We start from the raw sequence: 18374 nt of genomic DNA on the forward strand, positions 1-18374 counted from the left end.
CTCTCCCTCTCAATTAATCCCAATAATAATCAATAGAGTACTCGATTACTAAAATATTCTTAATGCCCTTATGGAATCTGTTTCTTTTTCTTACAAATCCAGTCAGTGATTTCAGATAATTCATCATCGTTGTAATTTCTCATTTTTACTTGGCTTTTATTTTTGACGGTTTTACTTGCATATAATTTTCTTATTTTAAGTCAAACTTTTTGTTATCATATCGGTATTTATTGTAAAGCAAATGAGTAAAATTTATTCATTTTAAAATTGCTCAAATAAAGTGGATTTATTGGATTCGAAACATACAGCTAAGAACTGTTTCAAGACCGCGAATATTGATAGTTATTTCTTCTTCGCCATGCTGCGATTTCAGTTTGTAAAGGCCAAGACAACAGAAAAACAAACGTCAAAACATCACAGGTAAAAAGAAGGAGGCTGTTTAGAGGAATCCAAGAACAATGGAGTCCACCACTTCTTGAACTACATCAGGAATCTTAGCCAGGCTTGATAAATAGTGCTGCTAGTCAGACTGATGCACTTCGCACGGTTTGCTTTATGCTCCTCTGAATAATTTCCACTTGAAGGAAAAGACATCAGATCCTTTTACAAGAAAAATTAGCTGGAAAGATACACAGAACAAGTGACTCTGGACATTTCTAATCTTAAATTTACAAATATAGGTCAGAGATTGAGCCTCGCTGTACATTATGCATCAGACTGCGTGAAAAACACATGCTGTCCTAAAAGAGCTAGGCAGGATTACTCCAAGTAGCTGGCGCTATGATGACAGAGATCCATATACAGACGTGTGCGATTTGTTTTAAAAGGGAGAGCAATCAGACAAGTTTTTCTGAAACCCAAAGCATTTATGACAAGCAGGTTTGTAGCAAGTTAAGCTTTTAAGTGCTGCCCCCCCTCCACCCCTCTCACACAGTCCATCCACCAGTCCTCCCCCCTCAGCACCATCAGAGCAATAATCCAGCCACATTCCTGTAATTGTCTACTGGTTTGACCTAATCCACCCTGACACAACATCAATAAAGTCCATAAGTAGGCCTACCCTACACCGCACTGCCAGGATGACGGCAGAGATAACGGATACAGAGCATGCATACAGAGGGCTAAAGCATGACCAGGTTTGCTTATTAATGAAATTACAGCGTACTGCACTGTATGTGACGGCTCTTTCAGGACAGTAAAGGAAGGCAAAGTGAGGAATATACAAAAGAACAGAGTAAAGATAAGTCAGTCTTTAAAAAAATAAAAAATCCCTGGGTGATACAGAGCCCATATAAGTCAGCGAAACTTTGTGCATAATTGGCAATTTAAAAAAAAATATCTAAAATGTTTGAGGTTACATTCTAAATTTTTCCTTTTGAATAAGTTTGGTATGATTTGGAATCGTGCAATTTTAGGCTTTATCTGCCATTAATATCAAAAATATCTTTCTTTGAACGGGAAACAGATAGTACATACTACCAGGTCATGTGAAACAACGTTCTTCATTATGAATGTGGTTACAAAGTGAGGAAATCTACATATTTCCATTATTTGTAAGATGTTTAAAATACAGTTTGTACAAGGTGTCCCCCAGAAAACTTGCTAAGCCCGGTGGTTGGGCGCTAGGACAGTCATTCATCCAGCGTCCCGCCGTGTTTCTGAGCTAAGAAATGTTTAAAGTTGACAGGAAATTTGAAAATATCAGTTGATATTATGTGAAATTGAAACACTGGAAGATTAACACCTGAACACTAACAATAAAGTCTTAAAAAATACAAATATTTTAAAAAGACCAACAAAGCCTGGTTGGGGAAGTAAAGCCTGGTGGCCCGCCAGGCTGATAATACACTGGGGGAAACCCTGTTGTAATGTTTGAAACCAACTCTCCTGGTTTATCATTGTATTGTTGATTCTCGTCAAACCGGTTTTGACCTGGACGCATCTTCACCCTCCTGATTTTATGTTTAAACAACACAAACAACAGATGTTTTGAAAACTCTTAGCGGTTTTCATGGGTCATGTTTGTGTCCACGTTGGCACCGTGTAGTTCATGAAAACCAAGTTCATTCCTCAACTGTTTAAAGTCTAAGTTTTACCGTTTACCCTGCAGGGTATTATTACGCTACAAAGACTTTATAAGTAGTTTAAAAGGCCGTTCCTTTCATTCATTTACATTTTTCCTGTTTCTTTTGTGCCACACAACATACATGTTCACAATTGGTATTTTAAAACCAACTACGTTCAACAAGCGCCGCCTCATTCAGGCTCTGGTTGACAAAGGCGGCTGCTGGCTGCAGACCCTGTGTTTTGTAGGGTCCTATTCAGATCCTCGTTTCTTGTATCAATAGGGGCCTGCTGGTCCTTCTTGTCCTCTGATACTTTGGCAAAGCAGAAACACAAAAAAACCCTCCAAACAACATTCTGGGGAATTTGTTTAGGCAAAGCAATGGACAGAGGCCTCTGAGGTTTTGAGGCTTATTAAGATACTGATAGAACATGTAACAAACAAAAAGTTAGAATTTTATTGAAGTTAATCACCAAATTACCAACTACAGAGGAAAGAATCCCATTACCATGAGCACAGTCTACTAATCATAGTTTCTGAGGGCGCCATATTGTATTGATCTGTTAACGGACTCTTTGTCAGGAGAATCTGGATGTTCCCAAAGGAACTGAAGAATCAAGAATTAGCAACAAGAATCTGCTGCGTGTTTTTAAAGTGCTACATTACATGTGCTCACATTTGACTTTACAGGAAAATTAAAGTTCAGCAATTAGTGAACCCCAGACAACAGCCGAAGACAAGACAGAGCCTGGCAGATGTAAGACAGGTTTCGTCACGATGGAAAATCTTTGAATTCAATGTATTACAAAAATTTACGTTTTGTGACTATTCAAATTCAGTTTTTCACCCTTTACACTGATCCTCAAGGTGAAAAAACAGAGAAAGAGAGAATGTATTGCCTGCCGCAGCTTCCTGTTTCTGTGTGATGTGAACTGCTCAATAACTAGAGCTCATAGTTAAAACCTCTTTAGAAATAAATGGCAAACCTACGTTTTTAATGCAATTTAATCCTGTTACATTTTGTCATTTTATGGAATTTATGACGCTTTGTATATTAACCGTACAATTTTATTCATTTTAGGTTAAGATTGTGCTTACTTTGTAAATGGAAAAACAGGGAAAAAAAGTATTTTGAAGAAAAGCTAAATGAGTTTAGAAGGACGTTATATAAGAAAGATTTTGTTCCCTGGTGTCATATGTTCTATTATGTCAGCTTTGTTTTTCTTCAGCTTTAGAAAAAAATAACTTATGAAACAAGATTACACTTTACCTAAATGCTGTTTAATTTTTTTAATTAAAAAAATGGAGTTTGGCTCAACAGTCTTCCACTGAGTTTACTGCAAGTCTTGAGTCTGATTATATTGATTATACTTAAACTCATTTCAAAACTCTTCAGACATTTTATTTGGCCAAAATGTTTATTTTTCTTTAAATAACACAGCAAAATTGTCAGAAAACTATGATAATTTACAGAAAACTTATAAGAATATATTATTATCCAAACCTTACATAAATATTAGTACAATGGCATAATAATTATAATAACCATGTCATGTATTCTTTTAGGAGTAGTAGGTTAAAAAATGCTTGCTTCTCTGTTTTATACAAAAACCATTATGTTGTTTATTTTCTTTTTCTTGATTTTAAAAACACATTGGTGTATTTTCCCCTCAAGGTAATCAGACAGTAAAAACCTCGTACAAATCAAAGTAAAAATATCTTCCCAGCTCAGCCTGAAGCTGCTGTACTTATACTGGGAGGGGGTTAAAAAATAGCAGTGGTGGCCTACATACCTGCAGTCGTTTTAATGGACTGACTCTGGTGAACCTGAAAGGTCAAACTGCTTCAAAATGCTGTTCACATGCAGCCAACCAATCCCAGCTGATGGCTTCAAATCCCTCCTCGCTGACGACTGACTCCCGAGTCCGACCGCGACACTCGGTCACAATGAAAATGAATGAAACGACCGCACGCGTCGTCTCAGCGCAGGTCAATTTAGTGTGTCGAAAAGGTTGGCCCGCGTCCCACTGAAAGGAAGCATGAGTGACGACCCGACACTCTAAACGTTTGTCCTCCCACATGCGTTGGCTGGACGTTTGGTCCATTCCTCCGGACAGAACTGGTGTAACCGAGTCGGGTTTGCAGACCGCGTTGCTCACACACATCTTTCAGTAAACTAGTCTTATCGCTGTTGAAATGGCTTCTTCCATGCTGAGCGGCTTTTCAAACATGTTAGATTTTGAATCAACACTCACTTATCAGCTGTACAACATCTTCTGCTTTTGGAGGGGTTTAGATGTTTAACTTTTAGTATTTTTATATTTCATTTTACTTTTTTTTTTTTTTTAAATTGTGTCTTTTTAATGGAGCTCTAAATTATTGTATTTATTTGTTTTATCTGGTAAAATACTTTGGGTCAATGCAAGGCATTGTTGCAGGATGCTACATAAATAATAAAGTGTATTATTATTATTATTATTTTGATCTGGGGCCGATATGAACACTTATCAAAACATGTCTTGATTTATTCTGTCGTCACACAAGAAAAGAGTGAGTTCCGGTTGTTACCTCGAAATACGCTCACTGGTTTGCATCCATTTAGCTCAAATGTTGCTGACTAGGTTATTCGTAGCGTACAAAGCATTATCGCCAAGTGGGTTTTCCTAAATATTTAAATTCATACTACATTATGGGGTTTTTTTTGCACTCTAAAAAAATCTGATAATTTTTTAATTTTGGTAAAATTGACCTAAAACAGGAAACGTTTCACATACTTTAATGTCAGACAGCAGGAGCAAAACGGGTTATGTGTTTTATTTCTGGTTAAAACTGTGCTAAGACATTACAGTCTGATTGCGAACAAAACCCGTTTCGTGTTCAGCCCAGTCATAAAGTCTGAAAATGTAGAGATATTCTTCAGTCACAGATGACAGGGCTAGTTGGTAAAGATTCATCCCGACAGTCAGGTACGGTACAGCCAAAACACACACACTTTGGGCAGATTACAACGATCGTCATCCATTTTCTCCGATGAAGCATCGAGAGTTTAATCGGTGCTGCCTTCCTCAGAGTCACAGACACTCTGCTGAAAACAAGCCAGACCTGTCGCTCCTCTTTTCACCTGGATGACCACAGATTGAGTATATCACAGCCTGAGTCCAATAACTATCCTCTGCATCTACACGAACCAACCGGTCCTGCAGGAAGTGGATCATGACACAAGAAACACTTTCAGTAGATGGTCCACATAAAGCAAACACCTGACATTTTCAACCAAATTGTAAATTGCTGCTGGTTATGCTTTAAGTATAGTGTAAAGCCTTCAGTGGATTATAGTATTTTTCCTCACACTAAGCCGTCTATGCAATTTTCTATACCTGTTTGAGGTCACAGGGGATAAAACCTATGGCAGCTGTCAAGAGGGGGAAGCAGGCCATGAACAGGTCAACAGTTCATCAGAGGCCCAAACCACAGAAACAGACGAGACAAACAAACACACCCTCACAGTGCCTGGGTTTAGCTCAGCAGAGGATCGTTGACGGAAGAACGATCAACAGCGTACATACAGACCTGGACTACAAACCTCCTGGTCCTGCTGACCCATCTGCAATGACTACTGAACAACAGTAGATGCGTTTCCATGACAAATGTGCGTAAAAAACTTTGTTGATACCCCACTAATGTCCAGAAAAACAATTTCAACATTGCGGTACTTTCACTAAATTTGAGACGCAATTAAAATCACACAAGAATAAGTTTAAGTGATAAGTCATTGAACCCTCCGAGTCCTAAAAGGAGTGGCGTTGTGATTGTGTGTGTGTGGTGAAATATGGTTCATAGCTGCAAGGAAACATAAAGAAATGGAAATTTTTAAAATCTTTTTTTTGCTCTTTAACTTGACTGCCCGGTCAAATTGACCCGAACAATATCTATGTAAAAAGTAGACGCAGGGGGATTGCAAATGTGTCAAATGAATAAATTTTCAATTTATATGTAGAGTGCACCTATTAAGACAAATAGAAAAAATTTCATACAAAAAAATACTTCCAACTATTTAAAAAAATTATAATTTAACTTTAAAACAGGTAAATTTGACCCGCAACATAACAGGAGGGTTAAGCTCATTTCTTTTTGTAATTCCAACGTGTGCAATTATATAGTTAACAGAAACACAGCCTTGTGAAATTATAGATAATCGTAAAACGTTCTCATATTTAAACTTGCATTAAAACTTCAATTTCTATGCAACTTCCTGGTTTCTACTGAAAGAAAAAAAACAACCCACATATTTCCAGAGCTTGCAGACTTTGTGGCAAAACATTTGAACACCAAGGACCTAAACTAAAACAACAGTAATTCAATCACAGCTCAAATTAACAAAAGTAATAACTCATGAGTCATACTAAAAATCCTGCTAGAGAAGGAAAATTTAAGATAGTATATTTAGAGTTTTGACTAAAAACTTGCCCGTAATCAACCATACCATATCAGCTTATGTTCAATAAGACCATCAATGTTCTGCATGTTCGCGCACAGAATGCAACAAGTCGAACCTTTTCAAGATTAATAGTTTCTAAATCGTTTCTTGCACCAAAAAAACCCCTAAGAGGGTTGTCTTCGCAGGAAGTGGGTTTACTTTCATCTAAAAAATCTGCAGGAAAGATCAGAAGGGAGTGTAAATTTGCAAATAAATCAAGTCAGTAAAGCCTAATTTAAAAAGACTGAGTACATTAGCAGTGCGGTGAATCCCTGCAGAGCTCTGCCTAAGACAACAACGCATCCCCAAGAGCCCTAAAGAGGAATCAATGGACGTCAGCAGCATCAAAGGAATTCGTCACACTCTTCATCACACACACAGCAAAGTGAGCATATTAAACTCAAAGAGACAGCTTCAGACGAGCTAGCATCCAGCCTGAGCAAAGAGCGAAACACACGGGGTGACAGTTCCCTACCTTGTGGGTGTAAGGTGCTTGTCCCAGGTTGATTCCGTCTTTTGCCAGCTTGTCTCTTATCAGCACCTTCAGCTTCAGCTTGGGGTAAGTCACAAAGTCGTTGCAATCTGTGAATCTCGGGTTGTGGTTTCCGGGACAGGAGGCCTGGTGTACGGCCGTGGTCTGCGCGTGTGACCCCAGTGACCCCGGGTCACGCACTCTGTCAGAGTGGTGGCAAGCAGAAGCCTCCAGAGGCTCCAAGGTGAAATAGTAGCCAGGTGCTCTCCTTCTGTCCTCCTCTATGAGTTCCTGCACGGCTGTGAGGAGCCGGTGCCTGTGGTACTGGACTTGGACGCCGATCGCGTCCAGATCCGGCTCTCCGATCTGCTTGCAGACTTCTAGGTCGTCGTAGCCATTGTCAAGGAAAGACTCGACGTACTGGGCCAGGTGGAGCTTCGAGAGCCACTGGAGGACGAGGTTTGCCCCCTGGCTCATCTTAGGGCAGAATTAACAAGGGCTAATTTAATTCATACTCATCATCTCCCCCTTGGCAGTGCAGCTGAGTGGTCCATGCAGCACAAACAGAACCAGGTTCAGCTCTCCAAATTAGGCACATCTGCTGGTAAGTTTCAGAAAGCACAGGTAACTCATGTTTGAAGCATTCGGGGAATTAAAAAAAAAAAAAAAAAAGGCGCTACCTGAAATTATCAGGCCATGAACCCAGCTGAAGGTTCAAGCTTTAATGACCTCCACCTGTGACGTCACGTAAAAGTGTACAAATGAGGCAAATTGACGGTAAGAACAAGCGCGAGACCGCATCCTTAGGCAACACAGCGAAGTTCTTCTACTTTCAGACTTTTTCCAATTACAACTAATGAGTTACCTCAAAGTTGGTACCTTCTCTCAATCCGGGAACAAACCGCGTTAACGTTTCCCCAGGACTGCGTCCAGCCTCTTTGTTTCATCCATCGCGGCGGTTTAAGACGCGGAGCTCCATCAAACATTTATCCGGAGCAGAGAGCGAAGGCAGAGCCGAAACATGTCGCTGCTGTCACAAACAGAGCGTTTAAATAAACAAAAGAAAAACCTCCAGACGAGCAGAGCGCACTTAGTTCAGTCTGTTCTCCACATACGCCGCGTTTTAAGTTTCCTGTCCCTCCGCTTGTGCGGACAGTTCAGAGTGAAGATGCTGCCGACAGATGAGGCTCCCTGCCGGATGACGAGAGCACGGCGGGCGCTGCTGCCACCTGCAGGGCTGTTTGAGAAGCGCATCCAATAACATAAAATAAAGATAAAAATTATAACATCAAATCAAAGGGTTGAAAATTAAAAGAATTTGCACTTAGTTTCAAGAAGTGGTTAAATATTCAGCCAGAACTTGGCTAGAAAGTGGTCAATGACAGCACAAAGTGTGGTTTCTCTCCCAATTAATGAGGGGAATTCATTTGAGCCCAAAACGATTCTTGTCCCAGGCAGATTTAGTCAGAGAAATGTGTTTCTGATAGAAGAAAAAAACAGAAAATCAAATGATTAGAGTTCTTAAAAGTGGTTGAAGCTGTTTGATGAGTTGTGGATAAAAGGAGGTTTGAAATAATTTCATGGGAGCCCAAACATATATCTAACTCAGATACCTGTCAAACCTGACATTTCTTAAAAGGTGACATGATGAAGTCTAAAAAATATCAGAGGGAGTGAATGTTTAATATCTAACCACAGAAGAAGTGAGGCAAATAAATGTAATTTCTTTGAAAATGAGAAGTTTTGTAGTATTTTTGTTTGTTTTGTGACCTGAAGAGTGTCAAGAACTTCTCAATCAATAAAATGATTGACTACATAAGAACAGAAACCACAGGACAAATGTTACATTGGGTTTTACATTTATTATTATTATTATTATTATTTTACATTGCACAATAATATCTATATATACTGTATCTACAGTCTAAATTGTTTGTGGCAGCAGATTAAGTCAGACATCCATGTGAAATTGATTTTAATAAAACTGTACAAAAATTTTTTTTTGCCAAACAAAATACTGCAACTCCACAGATGTTCGTCATCCCAGAAGACGGATGGAAGTATGGCGAGAGCTCTCCGGCACAATGCTCGACTGCGGGACGCGTTTCTACAGCGCAAAGGGAGGGAAAGCAAGAAGTTCTCTGAAGCAAACGGTGACCGCATGATCGGATGAGGGAGGCGAAACGAAAAACTTCAGGTTTTTTTGTTCAACGTGGTGCTAAATACAAATGCCAGAGCAGACGATCTCTAAGAGGGATAATACATGGTCGTTTCAAGTTTGTAAACACGTAATATCATGCATCCTTCAATGTGCAATAAGAGGCCATTTAGGACGTACAAGTTGCAAACTTTTAAAGTCGAGGCCACACTTTTCGTAGAAACAGCCCAGCAGAAGGAGGCGATCCTGCTGCAGTAGCAAAGCTTTAAAATTGGACGAGCGACTTGGATACGTACAGGAAAATGGTTTCTGAATGACGACGAGTTATGAAGAGCCATTGTTTGGACATAAACGTCACTTCCTCCATCTCAAAATGACATAAAGGTACTTATTTTAATAGATTGTTGAAATAAAAGTATATATTCATTTATATATACATATATATTGTTTTTTTTGTTTTGTTTTAAAATATAAATATTTTATAGTTTCTTTAATCGGACATGAACAAAATCTGAGAATGAAAAAATCATCATAATCAGCGAATGATATAAATAAGCACAAGTTTACGATGTTTTTGTCCTTCCAAAAAAAAAAAGGAAAATGGGACACATTGAAAATCATAGCAAAATTTTACAGAGTACAAAAAATAGTGCAAAACCCACATATTTTTTTCTCTTCCACATGGGTTTATCTCAGTAGTATGAAGTGGAGTAGATTAAAATCAGCTGTCTGATTTTAGTGAAGGGTTTCTTTGAAAACTGCTGCGTAATCCACCGCAGGGTTGAGACGTTTCAGTCTTTTCCAGCCGACGGTTCTGGATTTTTCTCTCCGGTGGATCAATCAGTTTGGAAAGAAACTCCTCCAGCTATTGCTGCTCACCTTTCTGAACAGAAAAAAATAAAATAAATAAAAACTGGTGGAGGCGGTGAGAAAAGTGTCGTGCTTATACGAAAAAACAAATCCCCCCCGCCCCCCACCCAAAAAAAGTCAGTCTGCTCTCCTTTGTGTACACAGTAGACTTCGACAAGTGTCAAAATACACTCTTAGTATTCCGGAGGGGAAAAACACATAAATAAAGACAACTCTGTGAAATAAAGGTAACTCTTTGGTGTCAGAAAACAACATGGCCGCAAGCGTACAGTGTTGCCGAAGCTCAGATTCGCGTCAAACCGTCGCGCTATTTACAACATTTGGCAGCAATTTGGCCTGACGAAGTTTTGCTTCTCCTATGTTGGCGTACAACAGCAGCAGGTCCTTGCAGCTTGTGAAAGGAAACAAAAAGGTTGAGTCTTTTTCGACAAAACACTCCAGCAAAAATGAATTAAACCTGTAGAGATCTGATGTAATGCACTGCATCAATAAAGCGGCCATACTACACATATTCCTTCGTATACGCATGTTCACAAACACAAACCTGTACAACGCTTAGCAAAAGTATTCACACCCTTTGGAACCTTTTTTATACTTCACTAAGTCACAAACTTCATTGTCCTTAATGAAAATCTATTGTCTGTTCAGCCTCTTTTTTATGATATGATACCACTAAATAAAAAGTGCAACTAATTAGGTGACTAATAAATGACCTAATTAGCAAAAGGAGTGGAAATGCGTGTAGTTTAAGCTTGGAATAAAATATGGCTGATCTGTGAAGAGCAATTGCAAACAAATTTCGCAAAGACCAAAAAAAGATAAGGGACAGGCCGGGGATACAACTGTGGAGAAGCTTCAGTTTTGAACATCTCACAGCAAACTGGAGTCAGAAACATTGCACGTCACCCTAAAAACACCACGGTGGTGGGAGTATCGTCCTGTGGGACTTTTTGTATTGAACGAAGGCCGCAACAGAGTTCTGTGGCGAAGAGCGACGACGAGCCAAAGCATACAGTCAAAGGTTTGATGTATGCTTTGTGAGAATGATCTAGTCAACGTTGGTTGAAATGTTAAAAATCACACACCCAAAAAAAATCATAATAAAGACGGGGCTGAAAACCAAAACATACCACAATTTACAGATTTGAATTTGTAAACACGAAAACCATCTAAAACACTCCTAAACCTCCACAGCTACCCACTTCTTTGACGAGGAAAAGCTCACGAGGGATGAATACTTTTGCAAGTCACAGTAGCGTACACAGAGCTAGAAGTTGGCGTTTACGCTTCATGAGGCAAAGGCAAACAAAAAAAACAAAAAAAAGAGAGAGAGAGTGTTTAAAAGAGCAGTTCATAGAGAGACGAGCTGTGGCACAGTGAGCAAGTCACTGTGCTCGGTCATGTCTACCAACACAAACAGCATCACCACTTCCATTGTGCTGTAAGAGAAACACACTTTTTCTTGAAAAAAAAGGACAAAAATCATCTTCAGCTATACCAGGATGAAAAAAAGGTTGATTTTTATCCCAGAAAACTTCTAAAAAAAAAAAAAAACCACAAACATTTATCCTTGTTAAACTACCGACAATCTTTGTTTAGCCTGTCACAAGATCTGACTACAGCACTCGGGGGTTTTCCAGTGTCTCAACTCATTTGTTAGAGAACGATGTAAACTCTTCATTGGGGGTAAACATTTTTAGCACTTTTTTTTTCTCACATAACTTTTAATGCCCAACACACAATCTTCAATGCCAAAATATTTTTCTACCTTAAATAAAAACCCAAAGTGACTCAGAAAACATTCTCGCCCAAAAAGCGACTCGGTAGCTGTGAAAAGGACGACGGCAAACTACTGAACTACCAGCCCTTGTTCAGTTAAGAGGCAACAGATCCAGCATCTGTTTGTCCAACTTATCTACTCCACTACTCTAAGTGCTTCAAGGCTCTTTCTAGATGGCTAAACCGGAGAAAAAGAATGATTCAGAACAGAAAAATGAAACATAAGTCCTTCCCAGTCACTCCTGTGGAACCTCACGTGTTCACTCGATTCGTTTCGAAGGATCAGACTTTTCTCCTCGTTTAAGTTCGCTGTGTTTGGCAGACACAATAAAGGGCTTAGAAAGGAAACAAAGGGGGCTGGGAAAGTGCAGCCAGGCCACCCAGATACATTATATTTGCAGAATTGTCCCTCCTCCCTTCCTGTCTTTGCTCGACAAGCAACAGGTGTGGATATATTTCGATCTTCTATCGCTGTCGGGTGAAACGGAGGAAGAGAAGCCAAGGAGTTCGCTCCTCCTCTCTGTCGACTGGAGTAATGGAGAGTGAAGATTATTGTGCTGAGAGAAAGAGCATGATTCTGTTGAGCAGAGCAACCCCAGCCCGCCCGCGTGCGCGGAAAAAAAAAAAGAGAGAATATAAGAGGAGAAACCCCAGCTCCCCGGAGATACTGGTGTGCATGATAACAGAGTCCAGCGCTCCGCTCGCTGTCATCAGAGCTGGTACCACTTTTTATCTTTGTACTTCACCATCATCTGGGGAGAGAAATGATAAGAATAACAGATTGATTTCAGAGGGAGAACAACAAGAAAACAAACCGGGTGAATTGGAGGTCGTTCCGTACGTCGTGGGCGTGTTTCGAGAAGGACTCCGCGCTGGCCATCATGGCTGCCGTCCTCTCCTCCAGCTCTCCCAGTTTCTGCCCTCTCTCGTCCAGCGCCACCCGGGCACGGGCGAGGTCGCCCACCACCCCGGACGCCGCGCCCTTCATGCCCTCCATGCTGCCCGGGCCTGGGATGTGCTGGGCCAGGCTACGCGAGGCCTTACCGGCCGTCGTTTCACCAACTAGCAAACGACAAAAAAATGACTGACAATTATTTGATTAATCGGATATTTAAAAAATGTAAAAAAGAATTGGCACATTCTGCAGATTATTCATTCACCCACTTAAGCCTTTTTAAATGCAATACTAGAAATACATTAAAAGATGAAAATGAGCAAATAATGAAATTTCTTTTTTAATTACCGAATTTTCCGCACTATAAGGCTCACCTAAAAACCTTCAATTTTCTCAAAAGCCGACAGTGCGCCTTATAATCCGGTGGCCTTATATATGGACCAATATTGAGCCACAGCAGGTCTCGCAACTACGGTAAGCAGCCGCCGACTTCATTTCCCCCGTAGAAGAAGAAGCGCGCGGTGCACGCTGGGTTTTGTGTAAAGACCCCAAAATGGCTCCTATTAAGAGACACGCTTACGACGCAGAGTTTAAGCTCAAGTCACACAGTAGAACACGTGAATAGAGCAGCAGCCAGAGAATTTAACATGAACCAATCAATGGTGCGGAAGTGGATATATATTATGATTGCACTAACGTTTGATTTACCGTAACAGTACCAGACTGTTTTTTACGTGTTTATTGAATTGAGGAAAAGTTCCCCTCCACTATATGTTATACCTTGCTGTTGTTAAAAGATAAACTGTGTCACCAAAATACCACGTCACTGACTTTACCTGGGGGAAAATAATAAAACAGATGTTTATTCATTTTGGGAATGAACGGAGTTTTCAGAACGCTGGTTTGTAATCTATTAATAAAGTTTGACTGACCTATCTGACTATTTTGTTGACATTCCCTTTAGCGCAGCTCCATCTAATGGATGCATAACGTAACCCCAGCCTCTACTGTAGCGTCTATTCTATGCGCCTTATATATGAAAAAAGTTTTAAAATAGGCCATTCATTGAAGGTGTGCCTTATAATGTGGAAAATATGGTACTGTTAATATAAATAAAAGCTAACAATCAGATTGAGTTTCTGATTTAGTGCTATAAATCAGAAGACAAAACTAAAACTTTTTATAAATTAAATGCTAACAATAAACAGTCGCAAATATTAGGAGCTGAAATACTTAATGGTTTTAATTGTGATTAATCAATTATTGAAGTGATTGTCAACTAATTTAGTAACTGATTAATCATTAACTGGAGTATACAGACTCAAAAGTTATTTGATAAAAGTACAACATCCTCAGAACAGTACTCAAGGCAAAATGTACAAAAATATATACATTTTGCATTTGAGGTAAGAAAAACTGTCTGTAAATACGTTCTGCCCAAAACTCATCAAGTGGCAGTTTTAGCTTCACCTGGTTCAAATTCAGTAAAAGAAATAATCTCACACTAAAACACATTTTCAACTCTACAGCGCATTAACGTTAAGTCAAGCACAAAGTACACAACTTTTAAAATGTTGATGTTAGAGATCATTTTCAGCTGCAGATGCATCCTTTGCTACCGCTGATCAAGCATGCTATTTAGGAAATAAAATTAATATTTTCTTATTTAAAAAGGATTTAAATTAATTCCTAATTTGTATATTTCAGTGTATTTCTGATTGCATAAAAAAGTCTTAAATAAAAAATATATTTTTTAAGATAGTAATTAGAATTATAACTAAAATAACCTTTAGTTGAACATGAAAGTTTAAGTTCAGGAGTCACAAAAGTTTTCAGCCTCTGTGACTCCTGACGTCAGAAGTTTTCAGCCTCTGTGACTCCTGACGTCAGAAGTTTTCAGCCTTTGTGACGTCAGGAGTCAGAACTTTTCAGCCTTTGTGACGTCAGGAGTCACAGGAGTTTTCAGCCTCTGTGACTCCTGACGTCGGAAGTCTTCAGCCTCTGTGACTCCTGACGTCAGAAGTCTTCAGCCTCTGTGACTCCTGACGTCAGAAGTCTTCAGCCTCTGTGACTCCTGACGTCAGAAGTCTTCAGCCTCTGTGACTCCTGACGTCAGAAGTCTTCAGCCTCTGTGACTCCTGACGTCAGAAGTTTTCAGCCTCTGTGACTCCTGACGTCAGAAGTTTTCAGCCTCTGTGACTCCTGACGTCACAGAGGTTTTCAGCCTCTGTGACGTCAGGAGTCACAGACGTGTACAGCCTTTGTGACGTCAGGAGTCACAGAAGTTTTCAGCCTCTGTCACTCCTGACGTCGGAAGTCTTCAGCCTCTGTGACTCCTGACGTCGGAAGTTTTCAGCCTCTGTGACTCCTGACGTCGGAAGTCTTCAGCCTCTGTGACTCCTGACGTTGGACGTTTTCAGCCTCTGTGACTCCTGACGTCATAAGTTTTCAGCCTCTGTGACTCCTGACGTCAGAAGTTTTCAGCCTCTGTGACTCATGACGTCAGACGTTTTCAGCCTCTGTGACGTCAGGAGTCACAGAAGTCTTCAGCCTCTGTGACTCCTGATGTCACAGAAGTCTTCAGCCTCTGTGACTCCTGATGTCACAGAAGTCTTCAGCCTCTGTGACTCCTGATGTCACAGAAGTTTTCAGCCTCTGTGACTCCTGACGTCGGACGTTTTCAGCCTCTGTGACTCCTGACGTCGGACGTTTTCAGCCTCTGTGACTCCTGACGTCGGACGTTTTCAGCCTCTGTGACTCATGACGTCGGAAGTCTTCAGCCTCTGTGACTCCTGACGTCAGAAGTTTTCAGCCTCTGTGACGTCAGGAGTCACAGAAGTCTTCAGCCTCTGTGACTCCTGATGTCACACAAGTTTTCAGCCTCTGTGACTCCTGACGTCAGACGTTTTCAGCCTCTGTGACGTCAGGAGTCACAGAAGTTTTCAGCCTTTGTGACGTCAGGAGTCACAGAAGTTTTCAGCCTCTGTGACTCCTGACGTCACAGAAGTTTTCAGCCTCTGTGACTCCTGACTTCGGACGTTTTCAGCCTCTGTGACTCCTGACGTCGGAAGTTTTCAGCCTCTGTGACTCCTGACATTGGACGTTTTCAGCCTCTGTGACTCCTGACGTCGGAAGTTTTCAGCCTCTGTGACTCCTGACGTCGGAAGTCTTCAGCCTCTGTGACTCCTGACGTTGGACGTTTTCAGCCTCTGTGACTCCTGACGTCATAAGTTTTCAGCCTCTGTGACTCATGACGTCAGAAGTTTTCAGCCTCTGTGACTCCTGACGTCAGAAGTTTTCAGCCTCTGTGACTCATGACGTCACAGAAGTTTTCAGCCTCTGTGACTCCTGACGTCGGAAGTTTTCAGCCTCTGTGACTCCTGACGTCGGAAGTCTTCAGCCTCTGTGACGTCAGGAGTCACAGACGTGTACAGCCTTTGTGACGTCAGGAGTCACAGAAGTTTTCAGCCTCTGTCACTCCTGACGTCGGAAGTCTTCAGCCTCTGTGACTCCTGACGTCAGAAGTCTTCAGCCTCTGTGACTCCTGACGTCAGAAGTCTTCAGCCTCTGTGACTCCTGACGTCAGAAGTCTTCAGCCTCTGTGACTCCTGACGTCAGAAGTCTTCAGCCTCTGTGACTCCTGACGTCAGAAGTTTTCAGCCTCTGTGACTCCTGACGTCAGAAGTTTTCAGCCTCTGTGACTCCTGACGTCACAGAGGTTTTCAGCCTCTGTGACGTCAGGAGTCACAGACGTGTACAGCCTTTGTGACGTCAGGAGTCACAGAAGTTTTCAGCCTCTGTCACTCCTGACGTCGGAAGTCTTCAGCCTCTGTGACTCCTGACGTCGGAAGTTTTCAGCCTCTGTGACTCCTGACGTCGGAAGTCTTCAGCCTCTGTGACTCCTGACGTTGGACGTTTTCAGCCTCTGTGACTCCTGACGTCATAAGTTTTCAGCCTCTGTGACTCCTGACGTCAGAAGTTTTCAGCCTCTGTGACTCATGACGTCAGACGTTTTCAGCCTCTGTGACGTCAGGAGTCACAGAAGTCTTCAGCCTCTGTGACTCCTGATGTCACAGAAGTCTTCAGCCTCTGTGACTCCTGATGTCACAGAAGTCTTCAGCCTCTGTGACTCCTGATGTCACAGAAGTTTTCAGCCTCTGTGACTCCTGACGTCGGACGTTTTCAGCCTCTGTGACTCCTGACGTCGGACGTTTTCAGCCTCTGTGACTCCTGACGTCGGACGTTTTCAGCCTCTGTGACTCATGACGTCGGAAGTCTTCAGCCTCTGTGACTCCTGACGTCAGAAGTTTTCAGCCTCTGTGACGTCAGGAGTCACAGAAGTCTTCAGCCTCTGTGACTCCTGATGTCACACAAGTTTTCAGCCTCTGTGACTCCTGACGTCAGACGTTTTCAGCCTCTGTGACGTCAGGAGTCACAGAAGTTTTCAGCCTTTGTGACGTCAGGAGTCACAGAAGTTTTCAGCCTCTGTGACTCCTGACGTCACAGAAGTTTTCAGCCTCTGTGACTCCTGACTTCGGACGTTTTCAGCCTCTGTGACTCCTGACGTCGGAAGTTTTCAGCCTCTGTGACTCCTGACATTGGACGTTTTCAGCCTCTGTGACTCCTGACGTCGGAAGTTTTCAGCCTCTGTGACTCCTGACGTCGGAAGTCTTCAGCCTCTGTGACTCCTGACGTTGGACGTTTTCAGCCTCTGTGACTCCTGACGTCATAAGTTTTCAGCCTCTGTGACTCATGACGTCAGAAGTTTTCAGCCTCTGTGACTCCTGACGTCAGAAGTTTTCAGCCTCTGTGACTCATGACGTCACAGAAGTTTTCAGCCTCTGTGACTCCTGACGTCGGAAGTTTTCAGCCTCTGTGACTCCTGACGTCGGAAGTCTTCAGCCTCTGTGACGTCAGGAGTCACAGACGTGTACAGCCTTTGTGACGTCAGGAGTCACAGAAGTTTTCAGCCTCTGTCACTCCTGACGTCGGAAGTCTTCAGCCTCTGTGACTCCTGACGTCGGAAGTTTTCAGCCTCTGTGACTCCTGACGTCGGAAGTCTTCAGCCTCTGTGACTCCTGACGTTGGACGTTTTCAGCCTCTGTGACTCCTGACGTCATAAGTTTTCAGCCTCTGTGACTCCTGACGTCAGAAGTTTTCAGCCTCTGTGACTCATGACGTCAGACGTTTTCAGCCTCTGTGACGTCAGGAGTCACAGAAGTCTTCAGCCTCTGTGACTCCTGATGTCACAGAAGTCTTCAGCCTCTGTGACTCCTGATGTCACAGAAGTCTTCAGCCTCTGTGACTCCTGATGTCACAGAAGTTTTCAGCCTCTGTGACTCCTGACGTCGGACGTTTTCAGCCTCTGTGACTCCTGACGTCGGACGTTTTCAGCCTCTGTGACTCCTGACGTCGGACGTTTTCAGCCTCTGTGACTCATGACGTCGGAAGTCTTCAGCCTCTGTGACTCCTGACGTCAGAAGTTTTCAGCCTCTGTGACGTCAGGAGTCACAGAAGTCTTCAGCCTCTGTGACTCCTGATGTCACACAAGTTTTCAGCCTCTGTGACTCCTGACGTCAGACGTTTTCAGCCTCTGTGACGTCAGGAGTCACAGAAGTTTTCAGCCTTTGTGACGTCAGGAGTCACAGAAGTTTTCAG

At 41.9% G+C, this 18374-nt stretch overlaps 2 protein-coding genes across 11 annotated transcripts in view; both read right to left on the reverse strand.

The window, feature by feature from the left end:
• The window catches only part of sash1b (SAM and SH3 domain containing 1b), a 64359-nt gene extending 56181 nt beyond the window's left edge, over positions 1-8178 (reverse strand). The window contains exon 1 of the mRNA XM_028000290.1: positions 7018-8178. Coding sequence (XP_027856091.1) covers positions 7018-7491 — 474 coding nt within the window. The 5' untranslated portion in view covers positions 7492-8178. The remainder of the gene's footprint in view (positions 1-7017) is intronic.
• Positions 8179-8856: 678 nt separating this feature from the next.
• Positions 8857-18374, reverse strand: part of stxbp5b (syntaxin binding protein 5b (tomosyn)) — a 44628-nt gene continuing 35110 nt past the window's right edge. For all 10 annotated transcript variants that reach the window (XM_028000268.1, XM_028000267.1, XM_028000263.1 and 7 more), the window contains 2 exons: positions 12663-12883; positions 8857-12573 (listed from right to left, as the gene is read on the reverse strand). In XM_028000268.1, coding sequence (XP_027856069.1) covers positions 12532-12573; positions 12663-12883 — 263 coding nt within the window. In that variant the 3' untranslated portion in view covers positions 8857-12531. The remainder of the gene's footprint in view (positions 12574-12662; positions 12884-18374) is intronic.

This window comes from Xiphophorus couchianus, chromosome 19 (assembly GCF_001444195.1).
Source record: "Xiphophorus couchianus chromosome 19, X_couchianus-1.0, whole genome shotgun sequence".
Lineage (NCBI taxonomy): Eukaryota > Metazoa > Chordata > Actinopteri > Cyprinodontiformes > Poeciliidae > Xiphophorus > Xiphophorus couchianus.